Source organism: Ostrea edulis, chromosome 2, assembly GCF_947568905.1.
Source record: "Ostrea edulis chromosome 2, xbOstEdul1.1, whole genome shotgun sequence".
Taxonomy (NCBI): Eukaryota; Metazoa; Mollusca; class Bivalvia; order Ostreida; family Ostreidae; genus Ostrea; species Ostrea edulis.
This window is the reverse complement of record NC_079165.1, coordinates 79,278,581-79,295,217: the sequence shown is the minus strand read 5'-3', so window position 1 is coordinate 79,295,217 and position 16,637 is coordinate 79,278,581. Positions and strand designations below refer to the sequence as shown.

Sequence of the window (16,637 nt, the reverse complement as noted above, 5' to 3'; positions counted from 1 at the left end):
GTCAAAGTAAGAAATAGTACGGCTTATCTATTACTGATCACCCGTAATTAATATTTCACGTATACAGCGACCCCGACTGTTTTAAATGTTCAGTACCAAATGGCTCGATCAAATTTCAAGAAATGGTTGTAAATTTTGAAAATTACAATGAATGCTGGCGGAACACGGAATCGAGTAACATAATTTGTATTTTAAAATGTCTTAAAATAAATGAAAGAAAATATCGGTAATTTTATTCAGATTTATAATAACAATGTCACACACATGTCCCTTTAAACACTGCAAACAACTTTCAAGAACTGACAAATTACGTCTACAGTTTACGACAGGAATGAGTATCAATATGCTAAATAATAGATATTGATAAAATCATAAATCTCCGATTGCAAACTGGGTGCCCTGTCTAACAGATTTGATTTTACAAAATGAGGCTCAGCGTGCACATAATGCCGATTCTTATTTTATAGAATGATAAAATTTATCGTAATTAACAATGCACGTTTGGTTATTGGATTATAACAAGAGGAATTCTGTACATATCGATATGATCAGGAAAATTTCACAGAGAAAGTTGTGAAATAAAGCAAAGTTGACATAGAGTAAAGCTGTCATATAATAGACTATAGTATAATATACCATCGTATAAAATACCGAGGGGATCCGGGTTAAAATAAGGTCCTCATAACCCCTTGCTTGTCGTAAGAGACGACTACATGCGATGGCCCTTCGGATGAGACCCGAAGAACCTAGGCCCGTGTCACAGCAGGTGTGGCACGATAGAGATCCCCCTGCTAAAAGACCGCAAGCGCCGAGCACAGGTCTAAATTTTGTAGCCCTTCATCGGGAATGGTGACGTCTCCATATGAATGAATTATTTTTTGATCTGGACGTTAAACAATATACAACCAACCAGCCATACTATAATGCACGCAGTGTACGTCGTATGCCTTGCATATATGTCTATGTTTGAAAGGTGCTCATAGATGGGGAAAATTGCTCTCGTAGAAAACGTCATTCTTGGATCAAGAATCATTTACTGAAGATGAAGCCGGGGATTTGACCATGATCAACATCCGTTCCATTTGTTTCCCCTGAGGATTTGTGAAAGTTGATCTGGACACCGTCACAGGTGACCGATTCTTCCCCACCCTCTCCCCAGTAGCTCCGTGGACCCTGCAGCGTCACTGCAATCGTGTACTTCACATTAGGCACGATGTGGACGGGCTCTGGGAAGTAGACGTTGAACGTTTTATACGGGATCGTGACGGGGATTATGATACTCACATGCGAGAGTTCGTTGGACAGGAACGGTAAACCTGTTCTTAGTATGGACGCACTCGCACTGTACTCCGTTCCCTCTATTCCACAGCCGTACATCACTATTCCATGGACATAGATTGTTTTGGAGGAAAAGAAATCTATTTTGTCCGCTTTCTGTCCGACATACCACAGATTTTCGTTTTTTAGACTGACGTGTCCTTCACGCACAAATCGCAAGGTGACTCTGTGTCTGGTGCTTTGTAACATCCGGGGATTTGGCTTGGTAGAGGCAGATCTAACATATCTCCCCTTTCTCTTAATTGATTTGAAATTCGATTCGCTTAAAGATCTATGACCGCTGCAAATGATTGTAAATATTGCAAGACGTTCAGATTTGGACAATATTTCTCGACAGGCGACCTTTTCTGCAAAGTATTGTGAATCCATGATAGGGAACCTGATGTGATTGAGGACTTTACCCATAACATGGCGTCTGTTCGAATCATTTACCTCCAAGTCTTTCCGAACGCATTCAGCATCAGCCCATTCAAGAACTCGCTCAAATATCAAGCGTTCTTCTACCGCAAGCTCATCAGAGGATATGACGTGATCTACACACTCCGAACACAAGTCCAAGAATGATTCTGATTGGATGCATTTTACGGGTTCGTTGTAGAAGAACTCTCGACACTTCCGTAGAAGTTCGGAGTCGTTAAATGTGTGAGCACTTTCCATGATTGTACATATGTTGGCTACGGACATGCTCTCTTCCAGACACTTCTTGCATTTTTTCACAATTTTCATGATACCGTATTTGTTTGCTGTATACAGTAAATTTGGAGCGCTGCTTGTTTGAATAGCGAGGTCCTCATGATATAGAAAACTACAAAAGGATAAGTAAAATCAAGGCTCGGGTTGATAATGTTTACTGTCATTGAAAATCCATTACTAAGTATGCCGAAAATGCATGTATTATAACTTTTGTAAGAAAAAGTTTCCTTTCGGTTGACGAGAATTGCGAGGAAACTATTTTGAATGATGTTAGATTTCATTACTACAAACTGCAGCTAGATATAACGTCAGTTTTGACTTACCGTAGTAAAGAAGAAAAACTATCTGGTTCTATGTCAGGAATTTCGATTTCATTTTCCGTTTCAGCTACAGGCCCATAGAACATGGCAAAGAACACACAGCTGCGACTCGCCAGTACATACTTGTGGGCGGACATGCGTTGTCGATTTCTCCCAACCAAGAACGTGACATCACAATTAATTTCATTGGTCAGCATGTATTTGTTGCAGTCGGTTACAGATCGGAAGGACTGCCAGTCCTTATCGGAAGAAGTTCCGTCATCCGCCATAAAACTATTTAAATCTGACTTTAAAAAAATAAGTCTTGAGAAAATTCTGTTATACCTTGGTGTTAGACAAATTAAGACACGCATATCTACGTGTCACGATACAGTCCCGAATTAAAAAAAAAATTCATTGAAATTATATAAACTTTACCTAGTCTATTGGATTCTCCAGATGTGTTTCATTCTAGATACATTTATTAATGACAATAATTTACCTAAGATTTTGTCAGCTGTAGCGATCCATGACTTTCCTCTCAATATGAGGGACAACTTTTACTAGTATCACTGTCCATATTGTATTTTAAAAAGCTCTCAATTTTCATTTGGGCAAATTCTAGTATAGACTCAATATTTCAATTCCAACATGCTAATCTAGCCACCACAAATGTTTTTCTTGTTTTATTTTTCATCTTTTGAGCGTTATAATTGTGCTTAGATAAAACGTTTTCCTCTATTTCAGTGTTACAATGGATATTCTAGCAACACACATTCTTTTACCAAACGCTTAGCATGAATCCAAAGAAAGACAACTCCTGCCCTAACTGCACTCCTATCCTGGCACCCGAGGCCTCCCGATGTTCAAAGAATTAAAATTTGTAAAAGTTTCAAATCGTTTTCACTGGTGTTGTTGTAAGTGTGTCAATTGAACTGGCTATAAATAGATTTGTGTATTTGGCGCACGTTACAAATTGGGGGCTCGTCCGGGATAATCTAACTTTTAGCACTTGATGGGTAATTTTCAAAAGCGATATCTCGTATATTTTGATCACAAGAAAAATATACTTGGGAAGTTGATTTAATTCTGAACACACCAGTTAAGATGGTTTTTAACTTGGATACTTTTCTGGAAACGCCGCAAGCGCGGGTACTTGAAACTTTGAAAAAAGATTAACTGTTTGAGTGTTAAATGTGAATCGTAGTGCACGGAAAATAGAAATCAGAAATGCTGTTGTACAATATTTGGTTGAACAGGAAATTTTGGATGAAAGAGCAATGTCACTGGTTGTAGATTTTCAACATGTTGAAATAGAAAAAAAAGAAATTTTGAGTATGAATTAGAATTAAAGAAATTAGAAATTGAACAGGAGAGAGAAAGACGTGAATTTGAAAGAGAGAAAAATGCACATGATCGAGAACATGAGTTACAACTTAAACAATTGGAATTTGACACTCAAAAGTTGAAATATGATGTAGAGGCTGAAATTAGGGCTAGATCAAAATCTGACTTTGATGTGACAAAGAACGTGTTCCTAATTTTCAGGAGAAGGATGTGGATAAGTATTTCATACATTTTGAGGAAATTGCAGAGAATTTAAAATGGCCAACAGAATTCTGGCAACTTTTATTACAGAGTGCATTTGTCGGCAAAGCTAGAGAAGTCTATGGAGCATTGTCACTTTATCAAAGTACAAATTATGATGTGATTAAGAAAAATGTCTTTAAGGCGTATGAACTTGTACCTGAAGCCTATAGACAGAAATTTAGGAATTTCAAAAAACCAAATGAACAAACTCATGTTGAATTTGCAAGGGAAAAGCAAAATACGTTTGATAGATGGTGCACTTCTAGAAATGTTGGTTCAGACTTTGAAAGGTTGAAACAAATTATTTTGGTTGATGAATTCAAAAACTGCCTTCATCCTGAAATTAGAACATACTTAGATGAACAGAAAGTTGAAAATCTAGAACAAGCTGCGACTGCAGCAGATGACTATGCACTTACTCATAGGGTGTCTTTTGTAAAACCCAATAATCAACAGAAAATGATCAACTCTGATGGTTCTCGAGGAGGGCCAGATAGTACACAAGGAATTCGTTCTAATTTAGGTTACCCGGAGATGAAAGGTAATGACTTCAAGAATACTGAAACATTCAAGCATATTCCAACATGTAATTATTGTAAAAAGAAGGGTCACATTAAGTCAGAATGTTGGGCATTACAGAAGAAAAGGCCTGTTAATACTGTCACCCAGCCTAGTCCTAGTGCCCTTACATCTGTGACAGGTAAGTTTGCCTGTAGTAGGTTTGACAATGCTAAGCCAAAGCCAGAGCATGATGTTCTTGGAGAGGAATTTAGACCTTTTGTATTTAAAGGTTTAGTGTCTGTAAATGGTAGTGACTTTCACCCTATTAGAGTATTGAGGGATACAGGTGCTTCTCAATCTTTGTTATTAGAGGGCGTGCTGTCACTGTCTGAGAAGACACATACTGGTTCTGAGGCGTTGATTCAGGGTGTAGAGTTAGGACTTGTTAAAGTTCCTCTTCATGAGGTACACTTGAAGTCAGATTTAGTCTCTGGGCATGTAGTGGTAGGGGTCAGACCTACTTTACCAGTTAAGGGGGTTTCTCTTTTGTTAGGAACTGATTTAGCGGGAGGTAAGTTTGTACCTGACCCGATTATTTGTGAAAAGTTAGTCTTATTTTGGATGAAGAGATTAAAGAATTGTTTCCTTCTTGTGCATTGATAAGGGCTATGGCTAAGAAACTTGGGTATGCTGAACAGACGGTAAGTCAGAAGTTAGATATAGGAGATGACTTTTCTTTAGGTCTCAATGAGACATTTTTGTCAGATCTGTTAAAGGCAGAAAGTTATTCTTCTGAGAACCAACAGTCTCAGTCTGAAAACGACGTGTTTGGTTTACGGGAAATGTTAGACAACACTCCTCTTACTAGAGATAAGTTGATATCCGAACAAGAGTCGGATGTTGAATTGCAAGGACTTAATGAAAAGGTTTTGTCTCCAGAGGAAACAGATAAGGTCCCTGTTTGTTATTATAAAAACCAGGGTGTTCTCATGAGAAAATGGCGTCCCCCAGACGCTTTAGTAGAAGATGAGTGGCAGATTCACCATCAGATTGTAGTACCTAGGGCATACCGTAAAACAGTCATAGGTCTCGCCCATGACACACCAATGTCGGGTCACTTGGGTGTCAAGAAAACCTACCATAAAGTTTTGGCTCACTTCTTCTGGCCAAATATAAGAAGGGATATAGTGGACTACTCTAAGTCTTGCCACGTGTGCCAAGTCATAGGGAAACCTAATCAAGAAATCCCTCACGCTCCTTTGAAGCCTATCCATGCTTTTGATGAGCCATTTCCCAAGGTCGTTATAGAATGTGTAGGTCCTTTACCCAAAAACCAAGACAGGTAATCAGTACCTGTTCACAATTATGTGTGCATCAACACGCTTCCCAATATTAAAGCAAAAACAATTGTCAATGCCTTGACTAAGTTCTTCACAAATTTTGGTTTACCCGAATCAGTACAATCTGATCAAGGTTCCAACTTTACTTCAAAGGTCTTTAAACAAGTCATGCAGGAGTTAGTGGTTAGGCATCATACATCTAGTGCTTATCATCCAGAGTCACAGGGGGCCCTGGAGAGGTTTCATAAAATTTTGAAAAATATGATGCGACCCTATTGTTTGTGAAATGAAAAAGGGATCATGGAATCCCCTTTCTTTTATTTGCTGTAAGAGATGCAAAGCAGGAATTGCTTGGTTTTAGTCCTTTTGAACTTGTTTATGGTCACACTGTGCGAGGACCATTGAAGTTGCTAAAAGTTAAATGGTTAGGTGAAGAAAGTCAGCCCAATATAGTAGACTATGTCGCAAAATTCAAAGATATCCAAGAATATCCCAAAACCTGGGAACTAGCAAGAGAAAACCTTAAGGCTAGTCAAGAAAAAATGAAAACGTGGTATGACAAACGTACCAAGACCAGAACATTTAATCCAGGAGACAAGGTCCTTGTTTTGCTACCTATTCCAGGTCAGCCATTGCGCGCCAAATACTTTGGTCCATTTGAAGTTGACCAAAAGGTCAATGAATTGAATTACATTATCAAAACCCCTGGTCTGCGCAAGAGTAAACAGCTCTGCGACATTAACATGATAAACGATATGACAGAAATGAAGCAAATCATCCCAAAGCAGAATCAGTCGCCACTACTGGAACGGAGGTCACTACACCAAATCAAGACCAACATATGTCTACTCCGAGATTGAAAAACTCAGACGTTTTGTCTGACATAGAGTGTAAACTTGGTCATTTGGACGATAAAGAGAAAGAAGAGCTCATGTCTCTTATACAGGAATTTTCATATTTATTCACAGATGTTCCTACTAAAACGACTCTTGTATACCATGATGTAGATGTTGGAGATGTATCTCCCATAAAACAACATCCCTACAGAATGAACCCCTTGAAACAAGAACACTGTCGTGCAGAACTGGCATATATGATGGAACATGATATCATTGAGCATAGTAATAGCCCTTGGAGCTCTCCTTGTCTTGTTCCAAAACCAGATGGTTTATGTCGGATTTTTACAGACTTTCGTAGGGTCAATACACTTACTAAAACAGACTCGTATTCCATTCCAAGGATTGAAGACTGCATCGATAAGATAGGATGTGCAAAGTATGTGAGTAAGTTTGACCTTCTCAAAGAGCATTGGCAGGTTCCCCTAACAGAGAGAACGAAAGAAATTTCTGCTTCTGCCACTTCAGATGGTTTTTACTAATATATAAGGTGATGCCATTTGTGATGAAGAATGCACCTGCAACCTTTCAAAGGATGATCAATCATTTGTTTGGTAACTTAGATCATTGTGAGGCTTATATTGATGATGTGATAGTGCATAGCAATACTTCTGAAGAACATTTGTCACATATTAGGGCCTTGTTTGTGAAATTATCAGATGCAAACTTGACTATTAGTTTCGTTAAAAGTGAAATTTGTCATGCAGTTGTCGAGTATTTGGGCCATATTGTTGGTAATGACCATGTGAAGCCTGTCCTTGCTAAGGTTGATGCGATTACACATTTCCCTGAACCACAATGTAAGAGAGAACTCATGAGGTTCCTGAGAATGGCTGGATACTATAGGAAGTTCTGTCCAAACTTCTTAATCATTGCAAATCCATTGACATGTCTTTTAAAAAAGAATAGTCAGTTTAAATGGAATGAAATATGCCAACAGGCCTTTGAACAAATAAAAGCCATTCTCATGGTCTCTCCAGTTCTTTCATCTCCCAATTTTGATAAAGAATTTGTGATGCAAATTGATGCTAGTGATGTAGGATGTGGTGTTATGTTATTACAGGAAGATGAAAATTTTGTTTGCCATCCTGTTGCTTATTTTTCTAAAAAGTTCTCAAAATGTCAAAGAAACTACTCTACCATAGAAAAAGAGTGTTTGTCTATTTTATTGGCACTGCAACATTTTGACGTCTATTTATATTCATCTGTACTTCCAGTTGTTTTATTTACTGACCATAATCCTCTTACCTTTGTACACAAAATGAGAAACAAGAATCAGAGATTAATGAGGTGGAGTTTAGAGTTGCAAGAACATAACATTGTCATTAGGCATATCAAAGGTAGAGAAAATATCATTGCAGATGCATTGTCGAGAGTACCTGTAGAGTGATATGTTATGATTTTTGATGTGATTTTGTTGAATGTTATGGGAATTAATGCTATGTGCATTTGTTATTGTGTAAAAGTTTTCATATACACGCAAACGTTTCTTTAAGGGATGAGGTGTTACGATAATCTGGTGTATCTGTGACGTCACTTGGAAAGCTTTGTGTGTGATCGGATGGCGTGGCGGGTAGAGCGCGTGATCGTCTGCAGAAGTAGTGTTGTGTCTGGAGAAGAAGATGGCAGTAGTCTCGCTAAAATGGAAACACTTCGTAATCCGCTGGTCCGTGGAAGTGCCTGGCCCGATCATCTAGCTAGGATCGCGCATCTGATCTGCAGTCTGTATGTTTAACGTGTGTGCGAGGATTCCTGAACTGATTCACAGAGACGCTGATCATTATAAACAAGTTGAGTAGAACTTTAGATCTGTGTTGTGTACTTCTGTATCATTGTATGTTTATATATTTGTGACTAATTATGTAGAATTAAAAATTTGTAAAAGTTTCAAATCGCTTTCACTGGTGTTGTAAGTGTGTCGATTGAACTCGCTATAAATAGATGTCAAGGTAGACAGAGGGATTGATTCACTTGATAAGGCTACCGTTATAGTACATACCATCCACAGAATTCTCAAACCTACGTAAATGTACCGGACTTTGATAGACAGTTTGTGTGTCAGTCCGTCCAGGTGGCAGTTGTCATCCGTTTGATAGACAGTGTGTGTGTCAGTCCGTCCATCTGTCTGTTGTTGCCATCCGTTTGATGGACAGTCTGTGTGTCAGCATCCGTTTGATAGACAGCCTCTGTGTCAGTCCGTCCAGCGATCTGTCTGTTGGGATCCGTTTGATTTCAGCATTTCTTACTTTTATTGTGATAGTAATCTAAAAAGAAATTAATCCAGAAAATATTATCGTGCATTACTATACATGAACTAGCATCCATGTACTGAATGGGTCCGAGGAATACAGCTGTTTTATTTGACCCGCAAACGGATCTGTTGCCCGAAGCCATAGGCTTTTGGAATCGTATATCAAGTAAACAGATAGTCTGCATTGAATATTTTGTTGAATGAAAATGCTCCGGCTAAATTCAAAAGTTACACTAGAAATATTAGATACATGTATTAAGTTCATGATAAAATAAGTGTAGATAGATGTATAGCATAATGACCATAGCGTATACCTATCATCAAATACAATTGACCAATCCATGCCTTCATAATAGTGGCGGATCTATAGGGGGTATGGAGTTGCAACACCAACCCTTACTTTGGTTGAACAATGTATAACAAAACAAGCCATTTTATTTTTTACCGTTTTGGAGTCTTCAAACCCTACCCTCCGCAATTGGGGGTGGGGGTACTGCAATATTGAGTCGCAATTCCCCCTTTGAACATGTTTCTGGATCCGCTCCTACATGTATATAATATAATATACATGTAATTTAGAACAGATCGAAGGAGCAATATAACAATATATCTACTGTTTATATCTTGTTTGATTTTTTTTTCTTAATGAAAACTATGTTCATGTAAACTGTGTAAAAGTTTTGATTCTGAAAATAAAAACGGTGGACATTTCATTATGCTTATTCCATCGTAATCTTTGATGAAATCACGATAAAATCCTGGCGAGCGTTGTGAACCTAACTGATCTCTAAAGTAGTATAAATCCTTGTACGTGTTCACGTGTTCTTATCGCAGTTTTCCATACAATGAAGGGCTCTCTGTGGTTTGGTCTATCTCTCTTGTCTCTGGCGTACTGTAAGAAATACACACGCTTCTTAGTCTCACCTTATATTGACACGATGTTGCTTTTATCCTGAAATTTTCCCACTTTAACTTGCAGGTGCGCTGGATAACAGGGGAACAAAGTTTGTTGTGGCATTTTTAGATAATCTCGCTCATAGGAATGACATTAGTCCAGAACTATTTGTCACCACCGCCAGCCATGCCCCTGTGCACGTGCACGTCACTTCACCGGGCTCCAAAAACCCCAGCATACGACAGTCCTTCGTGGTGACCCGTGGAGTTGTCCATAAAGTGGCAGTTGATCCCCACTTCCGGTTGAACCACACAGAGTTGGTCCATAAAGCCATCAGAATAACTGCAGATGCTGAGATCACCGTTTACGGTGTAAACAGAGAGACGGCTTCTGACGATGTCTACCTGGCCCTGCCTACAGACGTCCTGGGTACAGAGTATTACACAATCTCCCACACCCCAGCCTATTATTATTGTGTGTTCGCCGTTATCTCCATAGCGAACGGTACCCAAGTGTCAATTCAGCTCCCAAATCACGACTGGGTAAAGGTCACGTACAATAACCACGTTTATAACAAAAATGACTGGATAAACGTCACAATGGACAAATTCCAAACATTTCAAATCAGTTCAGTGGGTGATCTAACAGGAAGTCATGTGATTTCAAGTCATCCTGTGGGAGTCATAAGTGGAAATAAAAAAACAATAGTGGGTCATACTGGCGGATCACGTGATCATCTGACGGAGATGTTGATGCCGGTACAAGCATGGGGGAAAAATTTCGCAACAGTACCAATTCCAGAGAGAACAGTGGGTGATGAGTTCCGATTTGTGGCCAGCAAAGACAACACACAGATAAACGTCACAGGTAGACTGAATGGTACGATCTTCCATGATAACTTCACCATTCCCCACGCTGGAGACTACGTACAAAAATCATACAGTTCCTCCCTGTATTCTCATGTCAAGGCCAACGAACCAATTGCCGTGTATCAGTTCTCCAAGACCCAAGCCTTCAGCAAGGAAAACATCGACCCCTCAATGATCACTGTTCCTCCCATTGAGCAGTACGGCAATGACTACACATTTACCACGCCGGAGTACTCAAATGGACAGTACTTAAATCAGTTCATGTTTGTCATAAAAAGCCATCAAAAAGGAGGTCTACTTCTTGACGGACACCCACTGCCCCACAATCAGAAGTACGTGCATATCCCGGGAACCCATATGGTAGGGGGGTACGTCAATATTACCGTCGGAACCCACACTGTCACCCACACCAACCCCAATATCACCATTGGAGGGATCCTATTCGGTAGAGCTCATGTGGAATCGTATGGATTTCCGATTGGCTTTCTTGTCAAGCCAATTAATCCTGTAAATGTAGGTGTTTTGTATGCTTTGTTTTGTATAATGCTGTCTGCGTGTTTTGTGCCAGTTCTTTTTACACTGGTTTTGACAGCGGATTAATCCGTTCGCCTTATCAAGAGATAGTGCTCACGGCGGGTGTGACCAGTCGACAGGGGATGATTGCTTCTCTTGGGCACTAGGTCCCACATCTGGTGTTTCCAGGAGTCCGTGTTTGGCCTAATTCAATTTTGAATTCTTAACAACGAATTGTGAGATTAATCACAAATCGTTTTTTTTTTTTTTATCTTCTCATGACAATGCATATCATTTATTGAACTTTATCTGGAGCGTTAATTCCTATCACGAGAATGTGTGTCAATGTTTGCTCAAAATCGAACCTTATTAGCATGCATTATCTTCCTACCCTTACCAACAACCGGTAAAATTATCCACCACATGCGCATCGTAGTTATTATTAGGGTAAACGGTAAGATTATCCATTCTATGTACGTCGTAATCAAAATCATACCTAAACCGGTTCAATCATTCAACATATGTACTCTACAGTCATAGTGATTTGTATTGGCGGGTAGTATGGTTTTACCTAAAGAACAAGTGTTTGTGTTTGACGGCACGTGTGATTTTGTTTCACGACATTTGTAATTGTATTTACGACAGTGTGGTTATTTTACGACAACTGTGATGGTATTTGACGGCAGTGACATTTGTTTTAGCATCTTCCTGCTACTACAAGCCCGACCCCAACTTGTGATGCCCCGCAAATGAGGAAAGGAGATGAGGTGGACAATGATTGTGATGGAAGTACTGACGAGGAAGACTGCGACGGAAAAGGTAAAAACCGAAAAATATATCTTTTTAGCTTTAATGATGGTATGAAATATCTCTCAGGTTATGCCAAGTTAGTATTGAAAAACTTATCATCTACAAACAATTTTGCATATTTGGCGAGCATTTACATTTTGTGTTTGCCTGGGCAATGCTGTCAGCATTCCGCAACAACAAGTATCACACCAATGTTCTCATGGATTTTACACCCGCTAAATAAACAAATTCATGGTATAATTGTACATTGTATTTGAAACCACTACGATTTCTGGTTTACAGATAACGATGGAGATGGGAGGATAGATGAAGACTGTAGTGGTCAAGAGTTTCGTGAGTATACTATCAAAGCATTCTTCTTCTAGGTCCAAATAAATCATATCCTGTGGGGATCAGGGTTAGAATAGGTCCTCAGTACCCCTTGCTTGTTGTAAGAGACCACTAAATGGGGCGGTCCTTCCTTTGAGACCATAAAAACGAGCTCCCGTGTCACAGCAGGGGTGCAACGATAAAGAAATGCCACAAACGCCGAGCACAGGCCTGCAACCCTTTACCGGCATATGAGTGAAAGTGGGGCGTTAAACAATATACAACTAGCCAACCATCTAATCTTACACACTTAGAAAAATCGTACATCACGTGACAAGCCGACTCCGCATTACGTGACAAATCTTTAATTTTACACGCTACATAAGGTAGTCTTGACAATTTTATCTACCTTTCTCCATTTTCAGATTTATTTAATTGGCATACATGTAATGTGTTGTGAAAAAATTACTGGTGCTATATACCGAGTCGACCCCCTGCCCCATCATAAGACTTCCCCTGAGGAATGACTGTATAGTTATTCTTACTCTGTTGACAATTAAAGTGGCTCTTCCCCTTCAGAGTTTCATAGTGAGGCTTCCCCTTACATGGATTTTATTCATTTTGCCAGCTCAAAAAAGGGGGGGGGGGCAGATTGGCTATGTAATGAGGATACTATCATTATAGCGGCCCTTCTACTTCTTTATGGCGAGGAAATATTCATGTTGTAATTTCATTGTCAAAAATTGGTAAGAATGCCTACATATCATGGTCCCCCCAGCTTCTGTTAAACCATACAAGCCAGTCGTGGTATGGAAATTACAAGTTCTATGTGTATATTTGTACTCCATACATCATTACTATTTTCTATTATTATTCATATATTTAAGTCACTTGTATGCATTGTTTATGGAATCTATATTGGTATCCTCTTTACAACGATTAATTACATTTGTATATTCCCCTCTTCTGGGGAGAGACATATTGTATTTGTACTTTCTGTCTGTCTGTCTGTCTGCCACACAATTTTGTGAAGACTTATCCTGCTGTATGGCTTATCGGAGATACTTGAAACTTTGCACAATCCTGCATTGTAGATGTGGATATTGTCAGGACAGGAGGACAAAAAAGTCATAGTGAATCTCAGAGGGGGAGAGGATGTAAAATAGCTTGTGAACACTTCTCCTATATGGCTTATCTGATATCCTTAACATTTTACACAATACTTCATTATCATTTATTGATGTTCACATTGTTCTGACCCAGGGATCTGATATTTTCCTACACTTTACAGTGGATCAAAGAGGAGTGTTTTATAGCGTTTTTCATGTTCAAGGGTGTATTCCCTTTCCAACTGGTACTTCAGCATAACAGTCATTAATTTTGTATCATATACAGCAATGCTATTGGTCGTATCGAAGTTGAATCTTTTCTGCATCTTTTTCATCCATTCACAAAGTGCAGTTCATAATGTTTATGTTCCTGCTCATGCTCTCTCCTCCATAATATATAATACATTAAGGAGAGGGGGTGTAATTTGGTGCAATTTCAATTTTGGGAACTGGGGAGACATTTGCTTTGAACAAAACATGAATGTATGTTTACGGATACATGGTACAGTGACACCATGTTTGCAAGCCAAGTGCCCGATTAGATTGATTTTATTCACTCCTTGAATTGGACACCAGGGTTGGATCTATCGAAACAATAATCTTAATCTCAAGTTTGAGTTTTGTTTTATTTGAGCAGTCAAAATTTGAGCAAAATCCCAGACTTAAAAGTTCTTTTCGAAAAATCCAAGCTTGGTTTGCGAAGATACTGTATTGCCTGTTGTACATCTTTTCCCACCTATTTCATTCTAACTTCCATCCAGGTAAAACAATAATTATAAATTAATGACATGCCATTCAGTATTTACGTAATCATCAGGATAAATTACAATGGGGGGTAAATGAGACTTTTAGTGTTGTGGATAACAGATTATTAAAATACAGGGAAACTGCACTATTCCCAAGTGACTACGATGTGCAAGCTTAAATGTTCATTATATTAGCAAACTAAAATGTTCAATCCTGAAACTGTCCAAACCTATGACAATTAATCATATTGTAATCTAACTTAAGTTCGCGAAGACTTTATTTCGCAGTTTACGTATGATAAATTGGTTATCGGTGACTAATTTTCGCGACCGGCATTACATTAAACAAATAAGAGAAATTTTAAATAGGACTGGTTCGCGGCAAGAAATATTCGCCATTGTGAGGCAAACTTCGTAAACATTTCTCGATCGCGAATAAAAATTGGCAAGTGTTTGATAATGAAATGTAATGCTAACACTGATGTCACAGAAACATTTCTGGATGGGTATTATCTGGTCATAAAAGCCAAGAATCGTTATTATAAGTGTAAGGACATTGGAAATGTATTAACTATTTTTCTCTTTTTCAGCAATCATTGGCTAGAAAGTGAAGGATGAACACTATAAAATACCTTGGCTGTGTGTGTATGGCTGTTTCTACTATAAAAATAAAGTTCTAAGAAACATGATTAGATTATTGTTATTTTGAAACACCTTTTGTTGTACTTTCTGAAACTGCGTGAATAAACACTATAGGATAGGGCATCAAATATCATAACTAACAAAACTAACCTCCCCCAACAGGTAAACATTTAGAAGGATCTGAATTACATTACTGCAAGATTTAATCTCAGTTATGTAAATTGTAATTGGCATTACAATGATCATGGCATTCCTGTAAATATAACATTTTAGACTACAATTTCACACGACACAGTTTGGAGAAAGGTCATACGGTAAAACTTCATAAAATGGATCTAAAGAGTAAAATATAGAAAATCACAGAAGACTGTCTTTGTGACAATGAAAGTATAGTAGCTGTAAGTGATCACATGTCCCATTCGTTCGAAACCAAGCAAGGTGTACGGCAAGGAAGTGTACTGTCTGGTTTTTTGTATTATGTTTTTATTAATAATTTATTGAATTCACTAAAGTGTGTGAATGAAACATTTGGTGAGTATAATCAAAGGTGCTTGAGGACAAGAACCCCCCCCCCCCCCCGATATAGACCCCCGAGCCTTTTCGACTTCCCCCCCCCATAAATCATCTTTTTATAACATATTTGTAATCTAACCTATACCATCGATCCGAAAAATTACCTAAAATAAACGTTTTATAAAAATTCGTAACCCACTCTATATATAACAACAAGGTTGCAAACTTCGTCTGTCAACTGAGAGGCACTACCAAGGAATTCTTTTTGAAATGCCCTATAAAACTGTACCTACCATTAAAAACTCAGTGGTAGAGCGTTTGCTTCGTAACCGAGAGGTCGGAAGTTGGATCACAGCTCGTGTCATGACCGCGTCAAACCTAAGACGTAAACATATTGCTTAGATATTTGATTGAAAGTAGACATTAACGGCAAACTGAAAACTCAACTGTATAACAAACGGGATGATTTCAGCTTCTCCATCGTCAACTTCTCATATATATGTAGCAATAATCAATTATCACCTCATTATGGTGTTTATATATCTCAACTGATTCGATATGCAAGAGCTTGTTCTAAGTATAGTAAGTTTTTAAATCGAGGTAAGCTACTGACAAACAAGTTGATGGTATAGGGGTTTCAACAGTCTCGATTGGAATCAGCATCTCGCAAATTCTATGGTCGTTATAACGATCTAGTTTGTCAATACAGCCTATCATTGGGTCAAATGCTGTCTGACGTGTTTCATACCGATTGTTAGGCCATTGTTGGCACACTGAGTTTGACTACGGATAACTCCCGTTTACCTGATCAGGATATAGGGCTCATGGCGGGTGTGACCGGTCGATAGGGGATGTTTACTCTCCTAGGCTCCTGGTCCTACCTCTGGTGTGTCCCAGGGTCCGTGTTTGCCCAACTCTCTATTTTGTATTGCTTGTAGGAGTTATGAAATTGATCACTGTTCGTTATCTTCACCTTTCATTGCTCCTTCGACAAATGCTCGTCATTTAGAATTGATAGTTACGGGACTTTCGGATATGACTTTAAAACAGAGGTCCCGTGTCGCACCAGACGTTGACATGTTAAAAAACCATCACTACTACGTCCCTCGGCGTTAAGCATAGGTCTAAATGTGTGTTACTTCACATACAGCAGATGATGTCTCAATATGGGTGAGAATGATCAAAAAGTTTTTCCTTTTTTAGAAAAACCTGGTTCACAGAACTCCACATATATTTTACGTAATAGCCAAATCATCTTTTGGAAGATAATTGGTGGTGTCCTGTAGATGTGCAATAAGGTTTCGGAATTTCTATTTTCCATGG

The 16,637-nt window shown here is 38.7% G+C and overlaps 2 protein-coding genes across 3 annotated transcripts; one reads left to right on the top strand and one right to left on the bottom strand.

The window, feature by feature from the left end:
* Positions 1-211: 211 nt before the first annotated feature.
* On the bottom strand, positions 212-10,458 carry LOC130051892 (BTB/POZ domain-containing protein 6-like). The gene is made up of 3 exons (XM_056155049.1): positions 9,833-10,458; positions 2,355-8,921; positions 212-2,143 (listed from the first exon to the last, which is right to left on the bottom strand). Exons 2-3 carry the CDS (start codon positions 2,702-2,704, stop codon positions 1,030-1,032), a joined length of 1,464 nt encoding a protein of 487 aa, XP_056011024.1. The 5' UTR covers positions 2,705-8,921; positions 9,833-10,458; the 3' UTR covers positions 212-1,029.
* Positions 9,718-14,848, top strand: LOC130051889 (uncharacterized). 2 transcript variants are annotated; one of them, XM_056155042.1, is made up of 5 exons: positions 9,718-9,802; positions 9,888-11,185; positions 11,887-12,004; positions 12,278-12,328; positions 14,750-14,848. In XM_056155042.1, exons 1-5 carry the CDS (start codon positions 9,754-9,756, stop codon positions 14,761-14,763), a joined length of 1,530 nt encoding a protein of 509 aa, XP_056011017.1. In that variant the 5' UTR covers positions 9,718-9,753; the 3' UTR covers positions 14,764-14,848. The 2 variants fall into 2 exon arrangements, with proteins under 2 accessions (XP_056011017.1, XP_056011016.1); XM_056155041.1 differs by having other exon boundaries at positions 9,740-9,802; positions 12,278-14,848.
* The last annotated feature ends 1,789 nt before the right edge of the window (positions 14,849-16,637 follow it).